Source organism: Miscanthus floridulus, chromosome 2 (genome assembly GCF_019320115.1).
Source record: "Miscanthus floridulus cultivar M001 chromosome 2, ASM1932011v1, whole genome shotgun sequence".
Taxonomy (NCBI): domain Eukaryota; kingdom Viridiplantae; phylum Streptophyta; class Magnoliopsida; order Poales; family Poaceae; genus Miscanthus; species Miscanthus floridulus.
Genome location: NC_089581.1, coordinates 169,882,836 through 169,906,722, shown reverse-complemented (window position 1 = coordinate 169,906,722; position 23,887 = coordinate 169,882,836). Strand labels below are relative to the sequence as shown.

Below are 23,887 nucleotides of genomic sequence, written 5' to 3'. Positions count from 1 at the left end.
GTGGCTGGTCAGCGCGGCCGGCGCCGCGGCTGGGCGGCGTGGAGGGCCCCTCGCGGCGCGGCCAAGGTGAGTGCTGGGCGGCGCGGCTCGCGCGCTCGGGCAGCGCGGGCTGGCAGGGCGGCCGCGCGACTACTGGGCGACGGAGGAGCGGCCGGGAGGGGCATCTGGGCGGCGCGGCCAGGCGAGTGCTGGGCAGCGCGGCTCGCTCGCTCGGGCAGCGTGGGGCGTCAGGGCGGCCGCGGCGACTACTGGGCGACGGAGGAGCGGCCGGGAGGGGTGTCTGGGCGGCGCGGCCGGCGGGGCAGCCGTGCGACGCGGAGGGCCGGCCTGGGCGACGCGCTTGTGGCCGGGAAGGGCTCGCCGGCGGCCACCGGAGCAAGGCGCAGCTCCCCTCCTCCCTTCCCTGGCTGCTCCTGCTCGAATCCGGCGCCACTCCTTCCCGTCCCCGCCCCGCGGAGGCGCGGAGGCGCGGATCTGCTCCAGGCGACCGCCCGTGGAGGTCCGCCCCCGCCCGCTGTGCAGGCCCCGCCGGCGCCGCTCCGGCCAGACGTGTTGCTTCCCCAGATGTGCAGCAAGGCCGGTGCCCGGAGGCAGAGGACGCGTAGGCTCTGTTCTTTTCAGAGGAGAAGCAGAGGCAGAGGTTCTGTTCTTTCCCAAATTTCTCTCAATTTTGCATGTAAAAATCTTAATCAACCTTAATCAATTTTGTTCTTCGTATATAACTCTATCAGTTTGTTTCAAGGGCAGAGATCGAATTCTCAACGGTCTGGGAGATCTAGAATTTCAAAGTTTGGTAAATTTGATGCACAATTGGGATGCAGGTCCAAGTTCAGAGCTTCATTTCTATGCAAAACTTACAAGTTCAGAGCTTCTAGGATCAAGTCTTTTGATGAGACCAGCACTAGTAAGAAAAGGAAACCATGTTCTGAATGTGAAGAACTCGGCCATATACCAAAGTATTGCCAAGGAGGTCCAACTGCTAGTCAAAAGAGGAACCGCTCATCTTCTCAGACTGAGTCATCTTCACAAGCATCAATGTGAGTCATGCTGATTTTTTTCCTTTACTCTAGATTATTCAGTCAACTTGTTTACTGAACCATTTTTCTCCATTCATGTGAAGTGCAAATGCAAGTGGAAGTGCAAGTGGAAGGGGAAGGGGAAGGGGAAGAGGAAGGGGTAGAGGAAGAGGAAGAGCAAGTGCAAGTGCGGCAAGTGCAAGTGAAGCACCTAGAACTGAAGGAGCAGAAGGGGCTAGAACACAAGGAAGCGAAAGAGGAAGAGGAGGGAGGTTGGCTGCATTGTTAGGAATTGTGTGATTATGACAATGAACATGTAATATCTCACTATTAGCTACTGCTTTTGTTGGACTTGTATGTTGATGATGAATTGTTGGTTGTGTATGTTGGATGATGGATGTTTATGTTGGATGATGGTTGCTGTGCTTTTGTGATATTATATATATATTGGGCCCATGTATATTTGTCTGTTATGTGCAATTATATGTAACAAGTTGTACAATGATGCTGCCATTTTTTTAAGAAAACAAGGATAAAATCACAATGAACTTAGAAAAGTAAGGGTATTTTTGCAAGGGCAAAGTTGTCCTTAGCAAGCCCATTTAACTCTGTTAGCTGTTGTTAACAAAGTAGGGGTAGACTGAGTATTCGTTTTTACAAAGCGAGGGTAAAATCACAATTGGGGTTCAAAGTAAGGGTACAAACGCAATAGCCCCGTGAACTATTGTCTAATCGTTGACTAATTAGGCTCAAAACGTTCGTCTCACAAAGTACGACCAAACTGTGTAATTAGTTTTTGATTTCATCAATATTTAGTACTTCATGCATGTACCGTAAATTTGATGTGACGGGAATCTTCTTTTTATATAGTGTCAAAATTTAGATTTTGGGGTGAACTGAGCCCAGATCGATCAGAGGGCAGAGACCTCTCTCTCTCTCTCTCTGCCTCCTCGCACCGCACGCCACCGTCCGTCGCCCGGCTCTCGCTCTCGCTCTGTGTCGTCTCTGCCGTGTCGCGCCGCGTGTGCGTGCCAACTGCCAAGTTTATGCGCGCGCACGTAACGTAAACGTTAGGCCGGCTGGCGCGCGCGCGGCGGTGTCCGATCCGCGCGCGCCACATGCATGTGTCATCGTCGTCCCAGGGCCCAGCCCATGCATGTGCGGATGCTGGGCGCGGCGGCAGGCACGTACACGGCACCGGCCTCGTACGTACGTGCGCTTGCAGCATGCTGCAGGCAAATGCATAGGCACCAGGCCACCGCCACCCCACGTCCCCGCCTGGCGCCTGGTGTTGCGTGTGTGTGCTGCGCCGACGTACACGCATGCAATGCATGGCAACGCTGCGCTCCCTTGCAAGCTGCAACTGCGCGCCCCCGAGGACGCCAGCCGCGCTCCTCGCTCCAACGCATGCACGCGCCGCGCCGCGCCGAATCATGGCCTCATCATCGACTCATCGTGCGCTCACTGCCTAGCAGAGCAGCAGGCCTCACCGCTCATCAGCTCACTCACAGAGTCACATGCATGTGTGCACTCACTGTCACTGCTAGCTGCTCTGGTGCCCCAGCTGCTTGCGCTGCGCGTGCGTACCTACAGATCGATGCGCGCGCCGGCCCGTGTATTGCAACTGCTGTTTGCAGCGGCAACCGGCAACTGGCTTGGCTTGTGTGTGTGTGTGCGCGCGCGCGCGCGTGCATGGTCGTGTAAACCCCTGCCCCCTGCTCTTGCTGCACGCACGTACGCACTGGCTGATATGCATATGGCCGGTCTACTTATGGTGGTACTCCGATGATTGATACATGAATGAAACACGTGCGCATGCAGGGGCAGCCCGGCCGGGGCCGGCCATTCACACGCAGTCACGACGCACGGAACGAGCCCTTGCTTAGCACGCTGCGTCACATATCGGTGTAGATCGGACAGACGCATGCATGCAGGGTGCAGCTTAGCTTGCTAGGACTGCTAGTACGGCATCAGCAGCAAGGGCATCTGGGCATGCATTTGTAGGTTTACACGCCCTGCTGCATTGCATGCACTCTGCTTGCAATTGTACGTGCCTTAATCCGGGTGCATCGTCCAGTTTGATATACGCCAATCTGCACGGTCGAGACAATTCTTTTTTGCGTACATGCACAAAATAAATGATTAATAAGCTAGCTAGTTCGTATTGAGTTATATGTGTATTGATCAGTTCAACTGTTCAACCAAAAATATGATGCTTCAAATGTTCTTCCTCACGTAGAGGCTCACTCATACCTCAAGAAGTGGAATAAGGGCAAGTAAAAGTTATTTCATTTAATTTCGCTTAGCTAGTTTTCGAACCGGAGGCCTTTGGTTTTGATACATATTCAATTGCATTCACTTTCAACTCAAAAACTTAAACAGACGAGAAGAAATGGACAATTACGCTTAATAATTATAGGTCAGTTCGAGTATGTACATACTCGAACGTTGTTTCAATTGGCAATTTGGCATCTTTGCAGCGGCGGGCCACAACCCCCAGGCCAAATCTACATGTACCTAATGTAACACCCCAGGTGTTAGCCACTTGCTAAGCAGTGAGTTTGAGCTTAAACATGACATGTTAAGCGGTAATCAGGAGCTTTAGTTCCTTATCTCATAAGTGATCATTAAGATGTCAAGGTCAAATCTATGAAAATGAGCCCCACTTACTACTACAAAAACGATTTGTAGCAACACCTTCCTTTCTTTGTAGGGGCGGCTCTATATTGAGCCGCCCCTACAAATGGATTTGTAGGGACGGCCGGTGTTATCAGCCGCCCCTACAAATCGGATTTATAGGGGCGGCTCAATATTGAAGTGCCCCTACAAATAGACACCGAGTATTAAAAATTAAGCACTAAAATTTAAATTTTATAAATGACCTCGGATGGAGGAACAACCAAAATGAAAGTTGTAGATCTCAAAAAGTTATGAAACTTTGTAGTTGACAACTTTTTGATTTGAAATCATCTTTCAAGGAAAACTATGTTTGAATTTCTAAAATTTGAAATTTGAAATTTGAAATTTTTAAACGACCTCGGATGGACAAACAGTAAAAATAAAAGTTGTAGATCTTGAAAAGTTATGGAACTTTGTAGTTGACAACTTTTTGATTTGAAATCATCTTGTCAAGGAAAACTATGTTTGAATTTCCAAAAATTTAAAATTTGAATTTTTTAAACGACCTCGGATGGACAAACATTAAAAATGAAAGTTGTAGATCTTGAAAAGTTATGAAACTTTGTAGTTGATAACTTTCTCATTTCAAATCATCTTGTCATGGAAAACTACGTTCGAATTTCTCAAATTTGAAATTCAAATTTTATAAGTGACCTCGGATGGAGAAACTACCAAAATGAAAGTTGTAGATCTCGAAAAGTTATAAAACTTTGTAGTTGATAACTTTTTCATTTGAAATAGTTTAGGGCCTCAAATAATCAATTTATGTTCAGTTTTGTATAATATGTGGGGAACCAAAATGGAATATAAACACAAGTGATCGTTAGGTGCAGTAGTAGAGGAGTTTACACGCGAGCGAGAGATTGCAGGTTCGAAACCCGACCGACGCAAAGTGTGCAAAAATCATGAAAAAATGCTGCAACGATAGAGTGTGTGCGTGTGGCTGCCGGTGGGGACCTCCTCGAATTAACAAAATTGCTATTTTTGCCCCTTTTTCGTGATTTCTGGAAATTGATTTATAGGGACGGTCGGTTTGCGAACCGCCTCTACAAATCAGCGATTTGTAGCCACCCTTTCGTAGGGGCGGCTGGCAAAACCGCCCCTACAAAGGATTACGAGCCACCCCTAAAAATCGTTTTTTACGTAGTGACTTGAACTTTTAGGAATAAACACAACACCTTTGTGTTTAATGGTAAACCCTTTTTAAGATATATACCTGAGTAATGTTGAAGGTGCCTCTTTTCATGTGCCTCACATCAATTTCCACCCACATTGATGATTGAAAAAGTTTCGTGAAGTTAGAATCAAGAAGTCACATAAAATGACAAGTTATGCCCATGCTTGAATTGCTTTACAAAGTGAATGAGAACATGTAATGTCGACCAAACCTTGCCACCTTACCTAAGTAACTCTAATGGAACTCTACAACAAAAGTTATAAAAGGTTCATGTAGAGCAGATATCAAGAAGATGTCTCAATTGGCCTAAAACCCTAGTTTAAGAGTTAATCATGTTGCTGCTTTGACCAAGGTAAAGGAATGGTTTCTGTTCAAGATACAAGGTTTGACCCTTAATGAAAGTTATAGTTTTGTTTGGGTGCAACAAACTTTGTTTTTGGAACATACCCTGAATCAGCTTGGAAACAAGTGAAATAGAGGCTCGAAGATTGAATTTGCGGCTGTTTTCCGACTTAGAAATATTCTAAGTCCGGGATTAGTAACAATTCGATTGGCATCTCGCGTTCTCAGATTTTTGTTAAGCAACATGATTTGATCGAAAAATAAAAGTTTAAGTTTAAGTGGAGTGCTACACACTTTATTTTTGGACCAAGACCTGATTCAACTTCTAAGTGGCTCAAACAGTATCCTCAACTTCGAATCCAGTGCTATTTTGGTTCCACCATAATTCCTCTGTCCTTAATCAGTAGCAGTAAGTTGACATGTTCCCGACATTTTATCTTCAAAATTCATATGGCAGCTCAATTAGGTTCCTTAATATGAGTCGAAGTACCCTTTTTGAAGGAAACAACAAAACAAGTGTCATTAAGTTTGGACCAAGTTTGAGTCTCCAAAATCAGTTTTGAAAACAACACAATGTTATGGAAATCAGCACTTAACTGAATTCGGGTTTCGGTTTTGGGTACTCCACTTTGGATTCTTGTATCTCTCCAACCAGACCGAATCAAACTTTGACACTTAAAGCAAAGTTGGAGATCTCGTATAGCTCTACAACTTTAGTTACTACATCTTGTGCCAAAACTAAACTAATTAGGAGTTATAAAGGGAGGAATTGGTGTTTCAATCATATTTTTGGGGTGGTATTAGATTTTTGAATCAGGGAAGATGCAGTGGCCAACCGCACGCAGAAGGAAAGCACCGTGTGGCCTCCCGTGCATGCATCGCGTGCCAGCTCGCCTCGCATGCTCGCCACCTCGCCAATGCTCGCACTGCGTGGAGACAGGAATAGCTCGAGCGCTCGCCTCCCTCTCTCCATTCTGCTTTCCCTTCCTTCCTCTCGCTCTCTCTGCTCACCATGCCCGAGCAGTGGAGCTCCATGGACACCGCCATTTCCTGGCCTCTGAGCTCCCTCGCGCCCCACCGCGTGCACCACCGCCTTCGCCTCATCGTGCTCCATCTCGCGCGTACGCTGGCCCAAGCCAAACGTCACTAGAGCGCTTTGCCGCTGTGCCACCATGCCTAAGGTCGTAGGCGTGCATGGCTGGGACACCTTGGGCCATCTTCGGCTAAACCGAGCAACCCCACGGGTGCGCGCCGGCCCCCTGGTGCTCCCCCAACGTGTAGCACCCTCAGTGTTACACTATAAATCATCTACTAAAACATGACATGAGCATCATATTTGTGTATTAATGCATATGGTGAAATGGGTAGATGAAGTGTCATAACATAGGAGGATCAATAGAATGTTAATCGAAAAGTTATTCCATGATTCGCATAATTATCAAGTAGGGTTGTAAACCAATTTTTATTGAAAAAAATAATGTAGAACATATATGCAACACTTAAATAAAGTTGAAAGTACAACTTTTGTAGATGACAATGAAATATTTGGTGTTGATAAATAATGTTGCTAGCTTATATTTCTAAGTGTTTGGAAATGCAATTAGAAATAGAAAGTCATTCAACACTTAGAAGATTTCATGAGCTTTTGGTGAGCTAGACATTGCGATGTTTGGTAATTTTTGTATGGCAATCTGGTTAAGAAGTAGGGTAGTGTTACGGGTTGTTTTAGTGGCCTAATGTACCCTCTAAGGTATGATGAAGATGGTTTGGGTGTTTGGCCAACCAATTAGTTGTTTTGGACGCTTTACAAAGCGTGCATGACACGTCCTCGGTCGGTTTCCTCATGTAGACGCTATTACCGCGCCCCTGAGCCACGACATCGATGCGTCGGCCACCCGCGCGCAAACCTAGCCACGCTTGGCTAGCCGCTGTGGCCAATAGCCCTAGCACGCAGCTGCCCCACCTCACGGCCGTGTTGCTGCCGCTGTAGTCCCATCGTGCGCTGCACGCTGCCGCTGGCGCCACTGCCGGTGCCACTAGGGACGCACATGTTTGCTCTGCTGTGCTGCCCTGCTCCTCGAGCCATGGGCACCCTAGCCACTGTCGCTATCGTCACATCACCGCGCTGTGTCGCTGGCCACCTTGGTACTACACGCACAGGGTCGTGACCCCCCCCCCACATGCACCTGCTCCGTCTTTAGCCATGTCCTGCTATGGCAGCACAGTGCCTCTCTGCACATCATGTCACTACCACTGCCGCCCTTGCTCTACCCGCACATGTAGCCATCCACCATCTCGCCCTATCTCCCTCTATTGAATGGACACGCGATGCAACGAGCCATCCTTCCTCCCACCCCCCCCCCTCACGCGCCATTACTATCATCAGGGATGGCAGGCCGACGTCCCCTCACGCGCACGGCTTCACAATTCGCGTGCCTCGGTTCACTAGGGTCTGATTCATAGCACCTATAGTGACTCCATAAAGCTATCTAGCTATGTCACCCTCACCAAGCCTCAGCCAAGCACTGTCGACCGCCAGTTTGGCGTTTTAGTCACCGCTGGTCGTCTCCAGCGCCACGCCTAACTTCATTGGGGGTAAATCGCTATCCTTTGGTAGAGATTCAATTAGTTGCTCCTTCGAGCCTTCCTTCACCCCCTCGTTTCCATGCTCGTGTCAGGTTCACCAAAGGCACTATCGGTGATGTGCTGACGCGGGGGTGCCACGCTCAGGGCACCATCGCATTGCTTGGTCTCACGTGGTCAACACTGCTCGGGCCACCTCCGACCAACCCATCACCATAGCCACAACCAAGGTAAGATAGTGATGCTATAGTGCTAGCTAGTTCACCCCACGGGGGCTTAGGGTGACCGGCGTGGTCGTGCCACTATCGCGCATGGCTGCGCGTCATGGTCACCACTTCCATGAGCTTTGCCACTCCTATAACCTAGGCTAGTGTAGGTGCTAGGGTTGTAGATGGGGGTTGGCCCGTTAGTGGAGCCAACATGGGTCCCAACTGGCCGGCGTGGCCATCCAATGCCATCACCGTCGCGCCGCTGTGCGCGTGGTTGGCCGAGGACCATGCTGTTGTAAAGGAGTGAGTTTATGTGGGTTTCATTGCATAGTTGCTCTCTAGGAATAGTGACTTGGACTACAGTTTAGTTTGTTTGAGAGTCGAGGTCCTTTCTGCAAATGCGCCAGCACGTGCACGGGCTTCCCCCATCGTGGGCCGTTTGCACGCATGGGTCACGCCTGTGGGCTGCTCGTAAGCGCACGCGTTGCACGTGTGTGTGGGCCACGCCTACTCGTTAGTGGGCCATGCGGGTTGAATTCATTTTTTCTTTTTCTAGAAAATAGAAATGGGTTTTATTACTAGATTCTGAGCTGGACTTTGAAAAATCATATCAATTCACATAGACATCCAAAAATGATGAAATAAATTATGTGTGGTTCCTAAAAATATTATGTATCTGATGGTATGAGTAGTGGATACATGTCTGACTTGATGCTAAGGTATATTAATTCATTTGAAAGAGCTTAGTATTATTTAGGATAATATTGTATGACTTTTTGTGGCAAATTGGTAATAGCTTGGACCATAAAATTTTTATAGTAGGTTCAGTGTATTATTATGTATTCACTATAATTTTTGTAGCCTTAGAATAGGTTGATAAATAAGGTAGCTAACTACCCCTTTTAAGTGTATATTAAATCATTAATAAAAATGAGAAGGCATTTTAGTTGCTAAGTAGTGCTTGATAGGTTTCGTACTTGTTTAGTGGAAATGATGGGTATCTTAGCATATTAGCCATTAGAGTTAGCTTAGTTGCTTGGTAGGTGTATTACTATTTTAAGAGTTGTTGTTGCCGTAATACTAAGTATTGCATCATCATTGCATGCATATAGAGAACGAGTTGGTGGAGTTCATGACCGCGGGCGAGCAGGAGTATGAGGAGGTAATTGAATAGGATGAGGAGTAGATTCTCATATAGGAGGGAGCCCTAGAGCCACCAGCGACTGACTTTACTGACACCTCGCCTGCCCAAGGCGAGCCTCGGTGCATAACCCTTATTTTTAATAAGCACTGAATATATATATTTGTGATGTGTATTTATGTTACAGGTGTTTTATGGAAATCACCTGCATAAATATATATGTCATATGAGTCCTACTAGTATAGGTGCGAGTAGCTGCCATGCTTAGGTTGTTCGGTAGCGTGAGTAACCTGCCGTTACTCACAATAGGTGATTATTATTATCACTCTTATGATAAAATGGTGAAAGGAAAAATGGAGACTGGGCAGGGATATGGTATGGATATTGGCGGGTGTAAGAGGTTGTGTCCCGCAACTAATGGGGCATATCTTGGTTACACTATTTTCCTATCTATGTCGGTTAAGGACCGGCCGTTGCATTGGGTTCTAGTCAAGTCACAGACTTATTATCCTGAGCACGTACCTATTTATGAGAGCAGGAAAGGCTCATTGCTCTCTTGTCATGGGTTCTGGCTCTTTCTAGACCGACTGATTGGAGACGAAGATGGTGGAGGTCTAAGCACCACACTAAGTCTAGGACTTAGGTGTGGGGGCTTGGAGTCCAAGTTTGGACGAGGACTTAGACCCCTTAATAGGAGAGTGGTGGGTTGGTCTTGCTTGTGCCTAGGGTACAAGTATGGCGTGTGTTTTGGGGTACCTAGTTGGGCATATTGATTCATGAATCGTCGGGTAATCCGGTACGACTTGTCTACAGTCTAGCACCGTAGTAAGAACTGGAAGATAAAAGGTGGTGAAATAGATCTGTTTGCTCAACTCTTGCTTGAAAGTAGAACATGTGCTTACATAGAATGGCTAGATAATGAATTAATCATGACTGCTAATAAGAAACATACATAAGGATTCACTACTAATAATGCTTTTTGCGAAAAGGAAACCCAGCAACCCATAAAGCTTATCATACCCTTTAGAGTCAGGAAATTATTTCCACTAGTCAAGTAAGTCTTGCGAGTACATCGTGTACTTAGGATTTATTTACCCCCGTTGCAGGTGCAGTTTGAAGAGTAACTGTTGTGTGGAGGATTCTTTTGATGGCCATAGACGAATCCTTATATTCTACTTTTAGATGTTTATTATAATTCCACTGTTTAAATTCCGCACTCTAAACTTAGTATTATAATAGTATATTTCTAAGAACTCTAGTTGTATGAAATGGACTAAGTATTATAAACTCATTCTCATTATTGGATCATCGAGGAAAAAACATGGATTGTTCGAGTTCTCTCTTGGGGTGTGCTCGACGGAGTCGTCCGATGTAGCCAGCTTTCATGGTACTTAGTGTCTGGTGGAAGACAAGCGCCTCTAGAAGCATGCTATTTCAAGCAGTTCTGCCACACGACATTTCCCTGACGCCGACGATGACCTCACCGGTCGAAAATCAGCTGGCCGGCAATCCTCCTCCGCCTCCTTTGTTCTGATTGGCATGGAGGACCTCGTGTTCAAATAGAAACAAGTCCAAGGTGTTTTCTACAGAAGTTATGACTCTTGTGAATAGTTCCTAGAAGGACCGTTTCGCTAGAATTTGCTTTCGTGAAAGTTCAGGGTCCTCGGTGCAAATGTGTTTTTCTTTTATGGCTAAAACATTGGAAAATCATAGTAAATCATAGAAAAATTGTAAAATAGCAAATAAGGACATTTTGGAATCCTTGTGAGTAGATATATGCAGTAGAGTCATAATATGATATATGTTAGTAAAAAGTTTCTGTTGTTTTTGTTTATTCTTGTAAAATGCTTTTAGAAATCCTTTTTAGTTTGTCAGATGCATATCTCGAGGTAGGAATGTCCTAAAAATGTTATTCTAGTTTTGTGAGTCTTGTTTTGGCATGTGCTAGCTAAGAAAATATTAAACATGTTATTTGTATAATATTTTTATGATGTTATGATTTAATCATGATTAATGGTTAATTCTAGCTTGCTCTGCTTGCTATCATCATATCTATTGTTATACTACTCCAAATGACCTAAAAATTTTATCCTAGTATACTCATGGAATGTGTGAGCCTTGGTTAAAATTCCATAAATTTTGGATCTAGTATGATTGAGTTATTGATTTAACTTGACTAATGCTTAATAAATGGTTTTAAATGGTTTATAAATAATTTATGTGCAAAAATGTGAAATGTGTTCCTTTGCCTTTGCATGGTGATATTGTGGCCTGAGAAACCCTAATTTGGCTATGTGTTTATAGAAAATGTTGATCTTTAGATTTATCTTGCTCTCGCATGTTTTCTTGCAATGGCAATTTGTCCTTTTGTAGTAATTAAATTACAAAACCTGAGCATGTGAATTTGTACAGTACCCATGTTTTGATAACATCTACCACTCATAAAAGTCTTAGCCCCAAACTAGTTGTTCTCATATAGTACTAAAAATAATACATATGTTGCATTATAAGAGTAGAGGATGAATGTTGTTAGCATATACATGTATTTATTGCCATGTGATGCTTGTAGCTATTCCTACATTCTATGATCATTTGAATATGATTCCAATATGTTTGGGGTAGCATATATGTCAAGAATATGTTAGTTTGTAGTAACTAAATGATAGATGAATGTAGTATGCCTCTATTGTTTGGGCTGCATGTACAATTTTGGTTATGTAATTATTTTTATGATGCAAATGATGTTTTCTGTGAATGTGGTGAATACAAAAGTGGTAGATAACCTCCTTATCTTGGTTGTCCAAAGATTTCATGATTTGAGGCCTGGTGGTTTAGGAGTTATAGATTTTCGAAGTTTGCTGTCCGGTTTTGCATGTCCTCTGAACAAACCTGAATGATTGTACTATTTGACTTATTTAAACATCGAATCATGTATTGGTGGTAATAGGAGAGTTGTTTTGTTTTTGTTAAGATTTCCAAAATGTCTAAGAGCACTACTTTTGCTGGTCTAGAACTCTGGTTACAGTTGTTCAAAGTTGAGTGACAGATTCTATCCCAAGTATGGACAGAGATGTCTTCTTTTTGTTGTTTGACCTTGTTAGTTGTAGAATCATCTTAAAATGATAATAATAAAGTTATATATAACTTAATAAGCTTTCTATAAAGTTAATAATCATGTTTGTTGAATGTCTAAAACTCCAATTATACATCTCTGAAGTTACTATCAGTTTTCTATCCTTGTCTGTGTAGATCTGAAATATTGGCATATTTGATCATTTTAACCTTTGAATTAGCTTTTGGTATGAATAACAAAGTTGTAGACAATTTTATTAGCTTTCTAGAAAGCCTAAGATCACTTTTATTGAATGCTTGTAACTCTAGTTATGGCTACAACGAGTGACTGATGTGCTACTGTCTAGATTACTGTACATGGGCTAGGTGATTGCTTTAGCCTACTCTTGTTTGGCTAAACTTGTTAGTTAGTTCTTGATTGATAAATGTTTACAATAGCTCAACTTAATTTAACGGGTATGTCATGCTTGATATGCTGGCTATATCCACCTGTTGTGCTTGGTTGATGTTTAGTTAAATAACTCTAGGTGCCTATGTCTTGAATAATCTTATGCTTGTCTTGAATGCTCTTATGTGATGCATCTCGTATTACCTTTCTTAGGATTCATGCACTTGTATTTTTTATCTCATCTAGGTATGCTAGATGCACCACATGAAGGATGTGATGTTGGAGCCGAACCCGAAGATGGTGTTGGGTGGACCTATCCTGAAGATGGAAGGACTACGCAAGTGCTAAGACTAGAGATGTCACTAAGGCGGTGCAAGCTAACTAAACTAACTTGTGTCGGATCCTAGGCAAGCCCCATAGCATTTTAAGCCTCCTGTGTTTTACAAAATATCACTTGAGTCCTTTATGTTTGATGCATTAGGTTATAAGAATTGATTTAGAAACACTTGATGCATAGAACTACCTTGTCTAGATATATATACCTTTAACCCTATATAGGTCCAGGATCGAATATATGCTTAGCAATGCTTAGACCGGTAGAAGTCGGGTGATTTCCTATTATCTGTGAGATATAGGTGGATACCGGAGTATGGCTGGCTATATTTGCTATCGTGGAACAGAACCATGGGGTAATATAACTGGAGGCGGGGTAGAGTCTATATGTAGGTTGACTCATGTGATTCCGTCTGTGCCGATTAAGGACTGCATCATTGGAGGCCCTCTTGTCATTTTGAACGCATGCCTCTCACTTAGCTGTCTGGTAACTCATTCCGACCGCGAAGCCGAGTAGCTCAACTCAGGTCGGGCCTCGTTCTATTAGAGTGCGCACAGTGGAGGTAGTAAGAATATGCGGGGAGCTGATGTGAGGCTAAGGGCAGGTTAGAGTCCTGATCGACCTGGCATCCGATAGTGTTCCTGATTGTGCGGCGTTGATCAAACCTGTGAATTAGACTTGAGTTGTACCAAAGGTGACCTAAGACTATCTTGGCGCAGGTATGTCTGGGTTTGTGTTAGGAATAAACTCACAGCTAGTTGCAATCGATTCGAATCGCCGTCTCTCCTGGATAGTGGGAAACTTAACGGAGCCCCTTCATCATAGTAATTGGATTATGGAATATGATGATTCTAATGAATATGAAAATCTTACACCAGCTATGGTTACTATTGTTATGCTACTAAATGATATACCACAGTTTGGCATAAGTTAGTTGCTAATGTAGAGATGAATAGCTATAATTAACTTGATGACCGAATTATAAAATGTATAGCTAAATTAGTAGATTTTTATGCAAAATGGTGTCAACCTAGCTCCACTTATAAAGCCTTACATGATCCTTAGAGTCACTTTATTTTTGGTTTATGACGGATAAGTCTAGTTGAGTACCTTCTTGTACTCAGGGTTTATTTTCCACTTGTTGCAGATAACACAGTCTTTCATGGCTATTGTAAGAATTGCTTTTGTCCAGTGGCGGATCCAGGAAATATTTTAGGGGGGGGCTGAATAACACTGCTGCTCGATCTTAAGTCTCAGCCCTTCTATACTATAGAACTTTGTCTAAAAATTTATGGGAGCTCTATAGGAGGTTCCACTGTTTTGGTATGGGTAGGGGGGCTTGAGCCCCCCCCCCCCCCGCCCCACCATTGGATCCGCCCCTGCTTCTGTCCCACTGTGGACGAGGAGTAGGCCCTAGGCAAGGTGCTTCTACTTATATATCTTATCTGTGATGCTTTTGTGGGTGGTGATCATGAACTGGCCTGTATTAAACAATGGTTTGAGATGTTGGTTTTAGAACTACTTTACTTCTGCTGCTACTACTGTATTTGGAACTTGGGTTGTACTAACTATAATCGCACTCTGATGTATGGCAATGTATTTGTGAATCTTATGTAACATGTAGCAAGTATGTTGAATCATGTACGATCTTGGTTGTATGTTGGCGATGAATCGAGACCCTTCATGGTACTCGACGGACTACTAGGTTTATATAGGTTCAAGTATGATAATATGACCGCTTATGAACTGCTATTATACTTATACTCTTATAAATTGAACGATTCTGTCACACACGTATGCTCTCCCGCTGCTCCGCGGACGTATCTACGTCTCTGTGCGTGTGCCGCCAGCCGCCAGCATCCATTTTTCGCGTCGATCGCCAGTCGTCGCCACTGCTCGAGTGCTCGTATCATATTCTCAATCAGATAGATGTACTGGCACATCATGCATCCATAGTACGCATGACCAGGCGTATTGCCCGGCCGGCGCCAATGGCTGCTACCGTGCTACATGCCTGCCTGCTTCGCAATTCCGTGGTTTAAAACGGCGGAATAACCATTTCCATCTTTTAATATCGTCGTTGCTTAATTTCATTCCTAAACTATATATTAACTAGAAAGTAGCCATTTCAATCCTCTCAATGGTTCAATTTTATGTTCAATACAATCATAAAATATGAAAACGGTCGTTTTAGCCCTCAAACTTGTTATCATGTCTTGTCACCCATATATACCACGGGTGGAGGTGAATGGTCGCCATTGATAGGACCACAGATCACATCAAGTCAAGGATGTTGGGATACACTAGGGCGACATAGTTGGATATGGTGACCACAGGTAGCATGTACAAATGGTAGATATCCACACGCGGCCATCGACTATACCAAAGATAAGCTGACCTACGACTACGCACAGTGGGACGAGTAAGTGGGCTGTTTGTGGTGGAGAAGGCCTGCTTTGAGCTTCCAGACCTCATGGATTTGCTTTAGCATCTCAAGAAAAGTAAGGCCTTATTTGGCGTAGGTCCGCTCCATTAGTGAAGTGGCATTTATGGGTTTCAGCTCGAGGCATGAGCAGCTATCTACCAATAGAGCTGAAGTTATTTTTTAAATCGTTTGGCAAAATACCTGTTTATGATAGACAAAAAAGAATGAAATGGTCATAATGCCCCTCTCTCTGTGTGTGTTTTTCTCCTCTCCTATTTTGTCTTCCTTATTCGCTTAATCATTCATGCATCCTCCATTCTGCCTTAGCTCCATCGTGCCCACGCCTTGTGAGAATACTTTTGAGAAAATTTTGTATTTGGCCCTAAAAATAATGCTCCTTTCTTATTTAACATCGAAACTAAAAATCTTTCCTATATGTCCTCAACTCGAGTTTTTATTTCCTATTTGACATTCCCGTCAGTTCCGTGAGCAACTACCGTTAGCTGTCGAAGTGAGGCGATGGGAAAAGACCAAAATGCCCTTTGAGGGTAGGAAAAGAACTCGGTGGCCTAGAGTCACGACTGTTCATCCTGACTCATGCTCATACGGGGGTGGACGGGCGGACTCCCTCCTCTAACCCTGGATCGAGGCTGCGGCCATGGAGGTTGGTGGAGCGGCCTCAAAGGTGGTCCGCACAGACTCAGAGGTGGGCGGAGCAGCCATGGTGGTGGGCGGAGCGGCCCTATAGGCGCCCCGCGCGGCCTCGATGGTGCCCGGCGTGGCGAAGTAGGTAGCCCGCGCGGCCTTGGTGCGGGGTGGCCCGGCCTTGGAGGAGGGTGACGCGGCCATGGAGGCAGGCGACGTGGCCATAGTGGAGGGTGACACGGCCAGGACACAGCAGCAACTTCCTACAGGGTGGGTTTATTCTCTCCATGTCCTCTATAGGAGCTCCATAGCAGTAGGGTTGGGGAAGTTCTCATGACGTTATTGTACTCTCACAGGATGGATTCAGCTACTAGTTTTCTATTGAAAATTCATTTGCTTGGCAATTGCAAAAAGGCTAGAAAGGATGTCAAATGTTTTAGTTTTGAGATGGTTGTTGACTCAGATCTGTCGAATTATAAGGATTTCATTGACTCAGTTACAGAGAAGTACCCTCCAGGCTACTTAGAAATTCCACATGTTCAGTACTATGATAATGTTCTTAAGAATTTTCCAGTAGTAAAATCAGATCAGGATTTGATGTCTATGTTTGATGTACACAGTAAGGAGAAAGTTGTAGAGATGTTTGTCGCTTATTGTGATCCCTCAGAAAAATGTGAGCCTATCACTAAGTGGGAGTTTGATGTTGAAGGGCAGCCTGCAAACAATATAGAGGAGGATGACGATGATTACCTTAGAAATCCTTTACTAGAGAATGAATATGTTGGTGTTGATGAGAAGATCATGTACTTGGACATTGTACCTGTGAATGTTGTAGATGTGCCTAGATGTTCTAAAAAAGGGAAGGAAAAAGCAGTGGCTAAGGATGGCTCAGAGGATGAGCCTGAGGACGGCTCAGAGGAGGAGTTTGAGGATGAGGATGAATTAGAGGCTGATGAGGATGAGCCATATGAAGAAGTAAATCATCACCCAATTGTTGATTTCGATGAAGAAGATCCTCCTATGGAAGTAGGCACTACTTATCATAACATGTACGTGTTCAAGTTGGCTCTTTGTCAACATGCAATCAAACATGAGTTTGAATTCAACACAGAGAAAAGCTCAAAAAGTAGGTTCAGAGCCTATTGTTCAAGGAAAGTGGAGGATAATTGTCCATGGAGGCTACATGCATCTACCACGGCGGACAAATGCACTGTTATGGTAAGAATAATTTTTTTAGTTGCTACTACATGTAGTATGACAATGTTATGTTTTACTAACTAGCAATCTTGAATGCATTTGTAGGTGAAGAAGAATAACTTTGCTCATGATTGTTCTAGCACTAGAAGGAAGAAGAGAATAAAGAATGCTACCAAACATTGGATATGTTGGAAGGTGAAGGACTTTCTGATAGAAGATGCTACTTTGGGAGCAACAGCATTGCAAAAGAAAATTAAAGAACACCACAAGGTGAGCATCCACTACCAGAGGGTATATCAGGGTCAACAACTAGCAATGAAACAACTTTATGGTGATTGGGATAGCAGTTTTAATAATTTGTTTAGTTTCAAAGCACAAGTTGAGAGCTCTTGTCCCGGTAGCAAAGTAATTATTGACCATTACATAGTAAATGGGGAATTCAGATTTAGGAGATTCTTTTTTGTCATGAAACCTTGCATAGATGGGTTCCTTAATGGTTGTAGACCTTACTTGGCAATAGATAGCACCTTCCTAACAGGCAAGTTAAAGGGGCAATTGGCTAGTGCTTGTGCAGTTGATGGACATAGTTGGTTGTATCCTGTTTGTGTTGGAGTTTTTGATTCTGAAACTAATGACAATTGGATCTGGTTCATGAGTAGGCTTAGAGAGGCTATTGGGTCACCTCCGGGTTTGGCAATAAGCACTGATGTAGGCCAGGCAATCATGGGAGCTGTTGCTGAAGTATTTCCATAGGTAGAGCATAGAGAGTGCATGTTTCACTTGGTGACTAATTTCAAAAGGAGGTACCGTGGGAAGGTGTTTGATGATCACCTCTGGGCAGTAGCTTACTCATGGAACCCATACTTGTTTAAGAAGCATTGGGCTGAGATGGAGAAAGCAAAGCCTGTTGTAACTGATTACCTAAGACGTCACAAGAAGTTGTGGACTAGAAGGCAATTCAAAACAATTTGCAAAGTGGACTATGTGACCAACAACTTGGCGGAGAGCTTCAACAATTGGATTAAGCAGTACAAGTCCATGAATTTGGATGATTTGATGGATAAGATCAGACAATTAATTATGATCAAGTGGAACCAAAGGAGAAAAATTGGAAAGAAATTAGATGGCTTCATTCTTCCCCACATAATTAAGAAGCTAAATGAACAGAGTAGAGAATTGAACTTGGATGTATCAGAATGCTCAGAAGAGGTGGCTGAAATTACCTTATTTGGTGGCAGCGGCTTTAGGTTTGTGGTGAACTTGGTTGATCGAACATGTTCTTACAGACAATGGCAAGTCTCTGGCATTCCTTGCAAACATGCCCTTGCATTCATTACAGCACTACCTAATGCACCTATTGACAAATATGTTGACTTCTACTACTCCATTGAGAAATTTAGAGGAGCCTATAGTGCATTAATCCCTGCTATTCCTGACAAGACATAGTGGCCTAAATCTACCCATGGCTTCTTCATGTATGGACCACTACTAATGTCTGTAGCTGGTAGGCATAAAACCGAGAGACGCAAAGGCTGTAGTGACAAGAAGGGTAAAAAAGGGCAGCACCAATGTCCTATCTGTAAGGAATATGGACATCACTGGCACAACTGCAGGAAGGGCAGCAAAGAAGATATTTAAGCAATGAAAACTCTTAGGTACATTTCATCTTCTATGCATATTTTTTTAATTAGATCATATTCTTTACTATCTATTTGCTTATGTAGAGGAACACCAAAAAAGAGGAAGAAGGTAACCAAACCAATAGAGAGTTTCATTGTGCCAATGGAGGATGAAGCACCAACACGTTCTATGACTTTTCCACCAAGGTTAGCTCAATTTCCACTTTCTGTATTTAGATTCCAATTCATGGTGTCTCATCCTAGTACTTTCAATATTACTGTAGTCAAAACTTGGAACCTGAACCCACAGCTAGTAAGAAGAGAAAGGGTGCTGCCTCTAATTCTAGACCAACAGGAAGGTAATTAATAAAAACTTGAATAAATATTCTACTAATAGAAAGCTAATGATGACTTCTAAGTACCAAACTCTCTTCTTTTTTGTAGTATAAGCTCGGAGATTACAAGTAGGAAAAAGGGAAAGCAGGGTTCCTCTAAGTACCAAACTAAATCTGAATTTATTTTGCATGGTTAGTTTGTTGATTTTGCAAGCAGTTCTATCTAACAGTACATTCCCATGGTCAATTTTATATGCTTGCATTTTCCAACCCCTTCTATATGAAATGTATATCCAATATATTAATAAGTTCTTTATTACCGAAATGTATATCAAATATATCTTAAATAATGTTTTCATACACATGAACATGTATAGGTCCAGAAGTGGTTCAAATCAACCTGAACCACTTTCCATTGAGCTTCCCTCATCCATAGATAAACCACAAGCTGTTGTTGTCAAGTTAAAAGGCAAAAGGAGGAAGAAAGAAGTAGATAAAAATGCTACAAAGAATCTTTTGTCGCAGCTTGATAGCCCTGCAACGCGCACGAGGAGCAAAAGACTACAGCCTAGTAGTCCGACACTGAGCACAAGAAGCAAAAGAAGGATGAGTTTGTGATTCTTGTATGAGAAAATTTCCTAAATGTGTATTGTGTTAGATGTCTGTAATGGATGCAATCCTGTGAAAATGTTTCTGCGCATGTGAACCTGAATGTATCTCGACTATTATTGTGATCATGGATGCTAAATATTGCATTTATCTTGAACATGTGAGCTTTCTAAAATAAATGTGCTACTGTTCTGCTGCATGTCATTTTCAAATTGGATGTTGTTGGAGACCTATTTTATTGTTGTTATTCATGTATCTAAATAATTAATTTCAAATTGAATATAATTATACATAATTATATAAGATGATGTTTGATCCTTTATTTAACCCATCGCCTCACTTCGACAGCTAACGGTAGTTGCTCACGGAACCGACGGGAATGTCAAATAGGAAATAAAAACTCGATTTGAGGACATATAGGAAAGATTTTCAGTTTCGATGTCAAATAAGAAAGGAGCATTATTTTTAGGGCCAAATACAAAATTTTCTCAATACTTTTTCAGGAGCTTCACCTATGAAGCTGTTTTATTTTACTCTATTTGGCACAAAATAGCTTCAAATAGCTTTTGAAGCCGGTGGAGAACCAATCAGAACCTAAATGTAGTGTGTCACGTAGGATGAGAAGTGATGCTATAAGCTGACAAGGCATGAAATTGGCATGCCACGTAGGATGAAGTGTAAGGATGAGCCCAAATAAAGTTTCCAGAATAAAAATTGCTACTTTAATTTGGTAGTTTGTGTATTAAATTTAGCCAAAAAGTAAAAAAAATCGATGAAAAGCCAAAAAGTAAAGTTTGAGTACTAAAATAGCCTGTTTAATAATTTATGGACAAAATTGAGCATAAAAATAAACTTTAAAAGTTGAGAGACCACTTTAACTGTTTAGGAATGAAATTAAGCTTCTAATTATAGTTATTCCGTCGTTTTAATTACCTAGCGCAGAGCTCACGCTAGCCACTTCAACGGGTATAAAGGGACAGTTATATTTAGTTGAAATAAACTTAGGAGTATGTGAGTGTTGTGGGACAATGGCAGTGATCAAATTAAAAAACTAATTACTCACCATTAATTCACCGTTAGTCATGTCCATACAACAAAACAGTCTTTCATCAGCATTTCACCTGTCACCGATCACGATCAGCTTTAGCAATGTGTAAATCTACATAATAACCACCTTTATAGGTAGTAAACTGCACTGCAAAAATCGGCAAAACAAATTAATACAAACAAATTAAATAAACTAATAACAATTATTTGTATAGTAACATTATTAGTTTTTATAAATTTAATAAAATTTGAAATGGTCATGGATTCCGGTTCGGAGCAGTTAAAGGTACCGAATGCCGGCTTGGATTTCACATGTTTCCACATGGCGTTGATCTTCCCTCTTGGTGACCAGCAGGCTACAGGCCCATGGCACAGTCGGGCCCTGCCGGGTTCCGTCCCAGAGAGAGCGCGAGGCTTCGACCTAAGCTGGCTGTCTGGCAGGCCAACCAATGGGCCAGATATCACAGAGCCCGGAAATTAACAAAAACCCTAAGGCCTAGCCCAGCCCACCCTGGTTCCATCCGCCACTCGAAATTTTCACGCTCGGGAAGCCGCAAAAACGCGGAGCGCGCACGCCCACGGGACTCGGTGCCCGCCGGATTCAAACCCCAACCCAAAAAATTCACCTGCGTGGCGTGTTTAAAGACCTCTGCTCCCGCACTGAAAAATCTCTCCAAACGCAGCAACGCCCCCCTCGACCTCGCCGCGCACCGCACTCCAGCCTAGGGTTTCCGGCGGCGATGGCGGGCAAGGGAGGGAAGGGCCTGGTGGACGCCAGGACGATGGCGGCCAAGAGCACCGACAAGGACAAGGACAAGAAGAAGGCCCCCGTGTCCCGCTCGTCCCGCGCCGGCCGGCCTCCTTCAGTGTTCAGTTTTATTTGGTCTTGTTTGGAACAGCTTTTGGTCCAGCCGCCCGCCGGCTACTTGTGAAAATAAAGCTTGAACGAAACCAGATGCAAACTTATGGCGGACTTATTTGTGCCTTGTTTGCCATGGCTCCAAATGGCTTAAGCTCCTTGCTACACTATGTAGGTGAGTTGGAGCCGGTGAAGAAAAAAAAAGTTGCTTTATGGGTTCCAAGCAAATTTTGAGAGTAGAGGGGAAATGGTTCCTCATTAGTCTTACCAATTGGAGCCTCGGTAATTCCCCAAGTGCTTCTCCCCCAGGAGTAGGCACGGGGAACTTTGCACCACCCTTAGGTGCTAGCTGCCTCCACCAGTAGCCTGCATCGGCCACGAGCTCCTCCCTTCATTGATCGTCCTCTTTCCCTTTGAGGTCCCAACCTCATCTTTTGTCGCTGAGATCCAACCAATCTAACCATGGAAGCCACCATGGGAGGTCACGAAAAGTTGAAGTGGCAAACGATAAGCTTCTCCGTTACTATGTACAGCTAGAGAAAAGCTGGCTATCCCTAGAATTTAAGTCGTTCCAAACATGGACTTTGTTATATATGTAAACTTTGATGGCAGGTTGCGTTAGAAGAAGCGTCGTTCATCACAGATGCGGGTGCAACCACGACAATGTTTGTTTGCATCGGCGCTCCAGTGGCGGCTCGTTGTCCTCGTGTGGGAAGTTTGCTTGGGTGGGTCTCCAATGTCGATAGTTGCGCGTGCCTGAGGCCCTTGCTACTGCATGGGTGATGTCGACGGTGCTTGGGTCCATTCCTGTGGGCTCGATCGCCCATGGATTTAGTGGTGTGCGGCCATGCATGGTGGCAGCTGCTACTGGTGGTTTACGTTGGCGACCGCAGTGTTAACAATGGGCATGGTGGCAGAAACGTTGATAGTGGGTTTTGGTGGTGGCTTGGTTGTCCAATGACATCTTTGAGTTGTGGGGATGAAATTTCATGCCTTCTTGATGGCAATACATGAAACAGGTCTGTGGCGTGGAGTAGCGGCGGATGTGATGAGGCCCCCCGTGTGCCGTGTCCTTCAAGGTGTTGAAAGCGACGTGTGGAGTCCAATGGAGGATGTGGTTGAGCCCCCACATGTTGTGTGTTTTGTAGTGGTTTTACGAGGTGACCTTGTAGGGGTACAGATCCGAAGGAACAATCCCATGGATTAAGGTGCGGTGCTATGGCGAAGGGTCACGCACGGGCGCACGACGCCGGCCTTCTCAATGTGGTGTGGTTAGTTTCTCTCGGTTTCCGATAATGAAGAGCTATGAGTGGAGTATTCAACAATCACTTGCACATAACATGAGGATCGACCAATTGTTGTGGCGATGGTTGCATTGGACCTGCATAGCAGTTGCTATTTCGGTGCCCAACGGATGTTTGGGCATTGGTCGACGCATTTTTGGTAGCCAAGTGTTTTCTGTATATATAGGTAGTGTGTCGTTGCAGTGGCCAGCGATGATGTAGTGTTGTGGCGGCTTGTGGTATACGGTGCACACTATTCGTTTTCTCGATTTTCGGTGAGTAACGCTGTTGTTGGGGTTTTTTTCTTACAGTTAGCCTTTCAGGGTTAGTTGGATATCAGTGGAAATAGGCACCGTGAGTGCCAATTCATTGAAAAATCCTTTCAGACCGCAGAGCGTCTACTAGCAATTTTTTTGTGGGACTAGCAAAGAACTTAGGTGGGCTGGTTGGGACTGGCAGTATTTGACCTTAGAATTGTTTTGGACAGTAATAGTATCTACATTGAAATGTTCAATTGTTACTCTAGGACCTGTTTGGGTGTAATCCTGGCAAAAGATGTATGGCCTATAGAGTGTTGGGATGTTGCTCTATACCATTTATTTATTAGTGAGTTTGATTGTATAGTAATCATGCATACATGTACTAAAAAGGTGTACTGATATCATGTATCTTTGCTTATATAAGCAAATTTAATTGACAAAATATAATTATTTCATTCAATCTAAAAAATAATTTATTAGTCAATCTATAAAATACATGTTAATCATATACCATCTTCACTCATTAGAATTCTTAAGCACATGTCTCCAATCAACAAACCTTTTTCGAGCAGTAAAATTCTTATATGAGTGTGAACCAAAGGTTTGACATCTGTATATTGTCATGTACATGATCTAGCTATTTCAAATAACGCCTTTAGTGTTATTT

The 23,887-nt window shown here is 43.6% G+C and overlaps 2 protein-coding genes and 1 long non-coding RNA gene across 3 annotated transcripts; all 3 read left to right on the top strand.

Moving 5' to 3' along the window:
• Positions 1-247: 247 nt before the first annotated feature.
• LOC136540616 (uncharacterized) lies at positions 248-1,197 on the top strand. The gene is made up of 3 exons (XR_010780002.1): positions 248-640; positions 732-1,037; positions 1,121-1,197. It is a non-coding gene; the product is annotated as an uncharacterized lncRNA (long non-coding RNA).
• Positions 1,198-16,213: 15,016 nt separating this feature from the next.
• On the top strand, positions 16,214-17,961 carry LOC136537428 (uncharacterized). Its single transcript, XM_066529406.1, has 3 exons — positions 16,214-16,281; positions 16,368-17,229; positions 17,314-17,961. The coding sequence occupies exons 1-3, from the start codon at positions 16,214-16,216 to the stop codon at positions 17,959-17,961; spliced, it is 1,578 nt and encodes a 525-aa protein (XP_066385503.1).
• Positions 17,962-18,096: 135 nt separating this feature from the next.
• LOC136537426 (uncharacterized) lies at positions 18,097-18,654 on the top strand. Its single transcript, XM_066529404.1, has one exon. It carries the CDS (start codon positions 18,097-18,099, stop codon positions 18,652-18,654), a length of 558 nt encoding a protein of 185 aa, XP_066385501.1.
• Positions 18,655-23,887: the final 5,233 nt, after the last annotated feature.

Excerpts from the sequence above, each read along its gene's own strand:
- LOC136537426 (XM_066529404.1), top strand. The coding sequence starts at position 18,097 with ATGGAGAAAGCAAAGCCTGTTGTAACTGATTACCTAAGACGTCACAAG.
- LOC136537428 (XM_066529406.1), top strand. The coding sequence starts at position 16,214 with ATGGAGGCAGGCGACGTGGCCATAGTGGAGGGTGACACGGCCAGGACA. Across the intron at positions 16,282-16,367 it reads CAGCAGCAACTTCCTACAGG|GATGGATTCAGCTACTAGTT; the intron begins GTGGGTTTATTC and ends GTACTCTCACAG. Across the intron at positions 17,230-17,313 it reads CGGACAAATGCACTGTTATG|GTGAAGAAGAATAACTTTGC; the intron begins GTAAGAATAATT and ends ATGCATTTGTAG.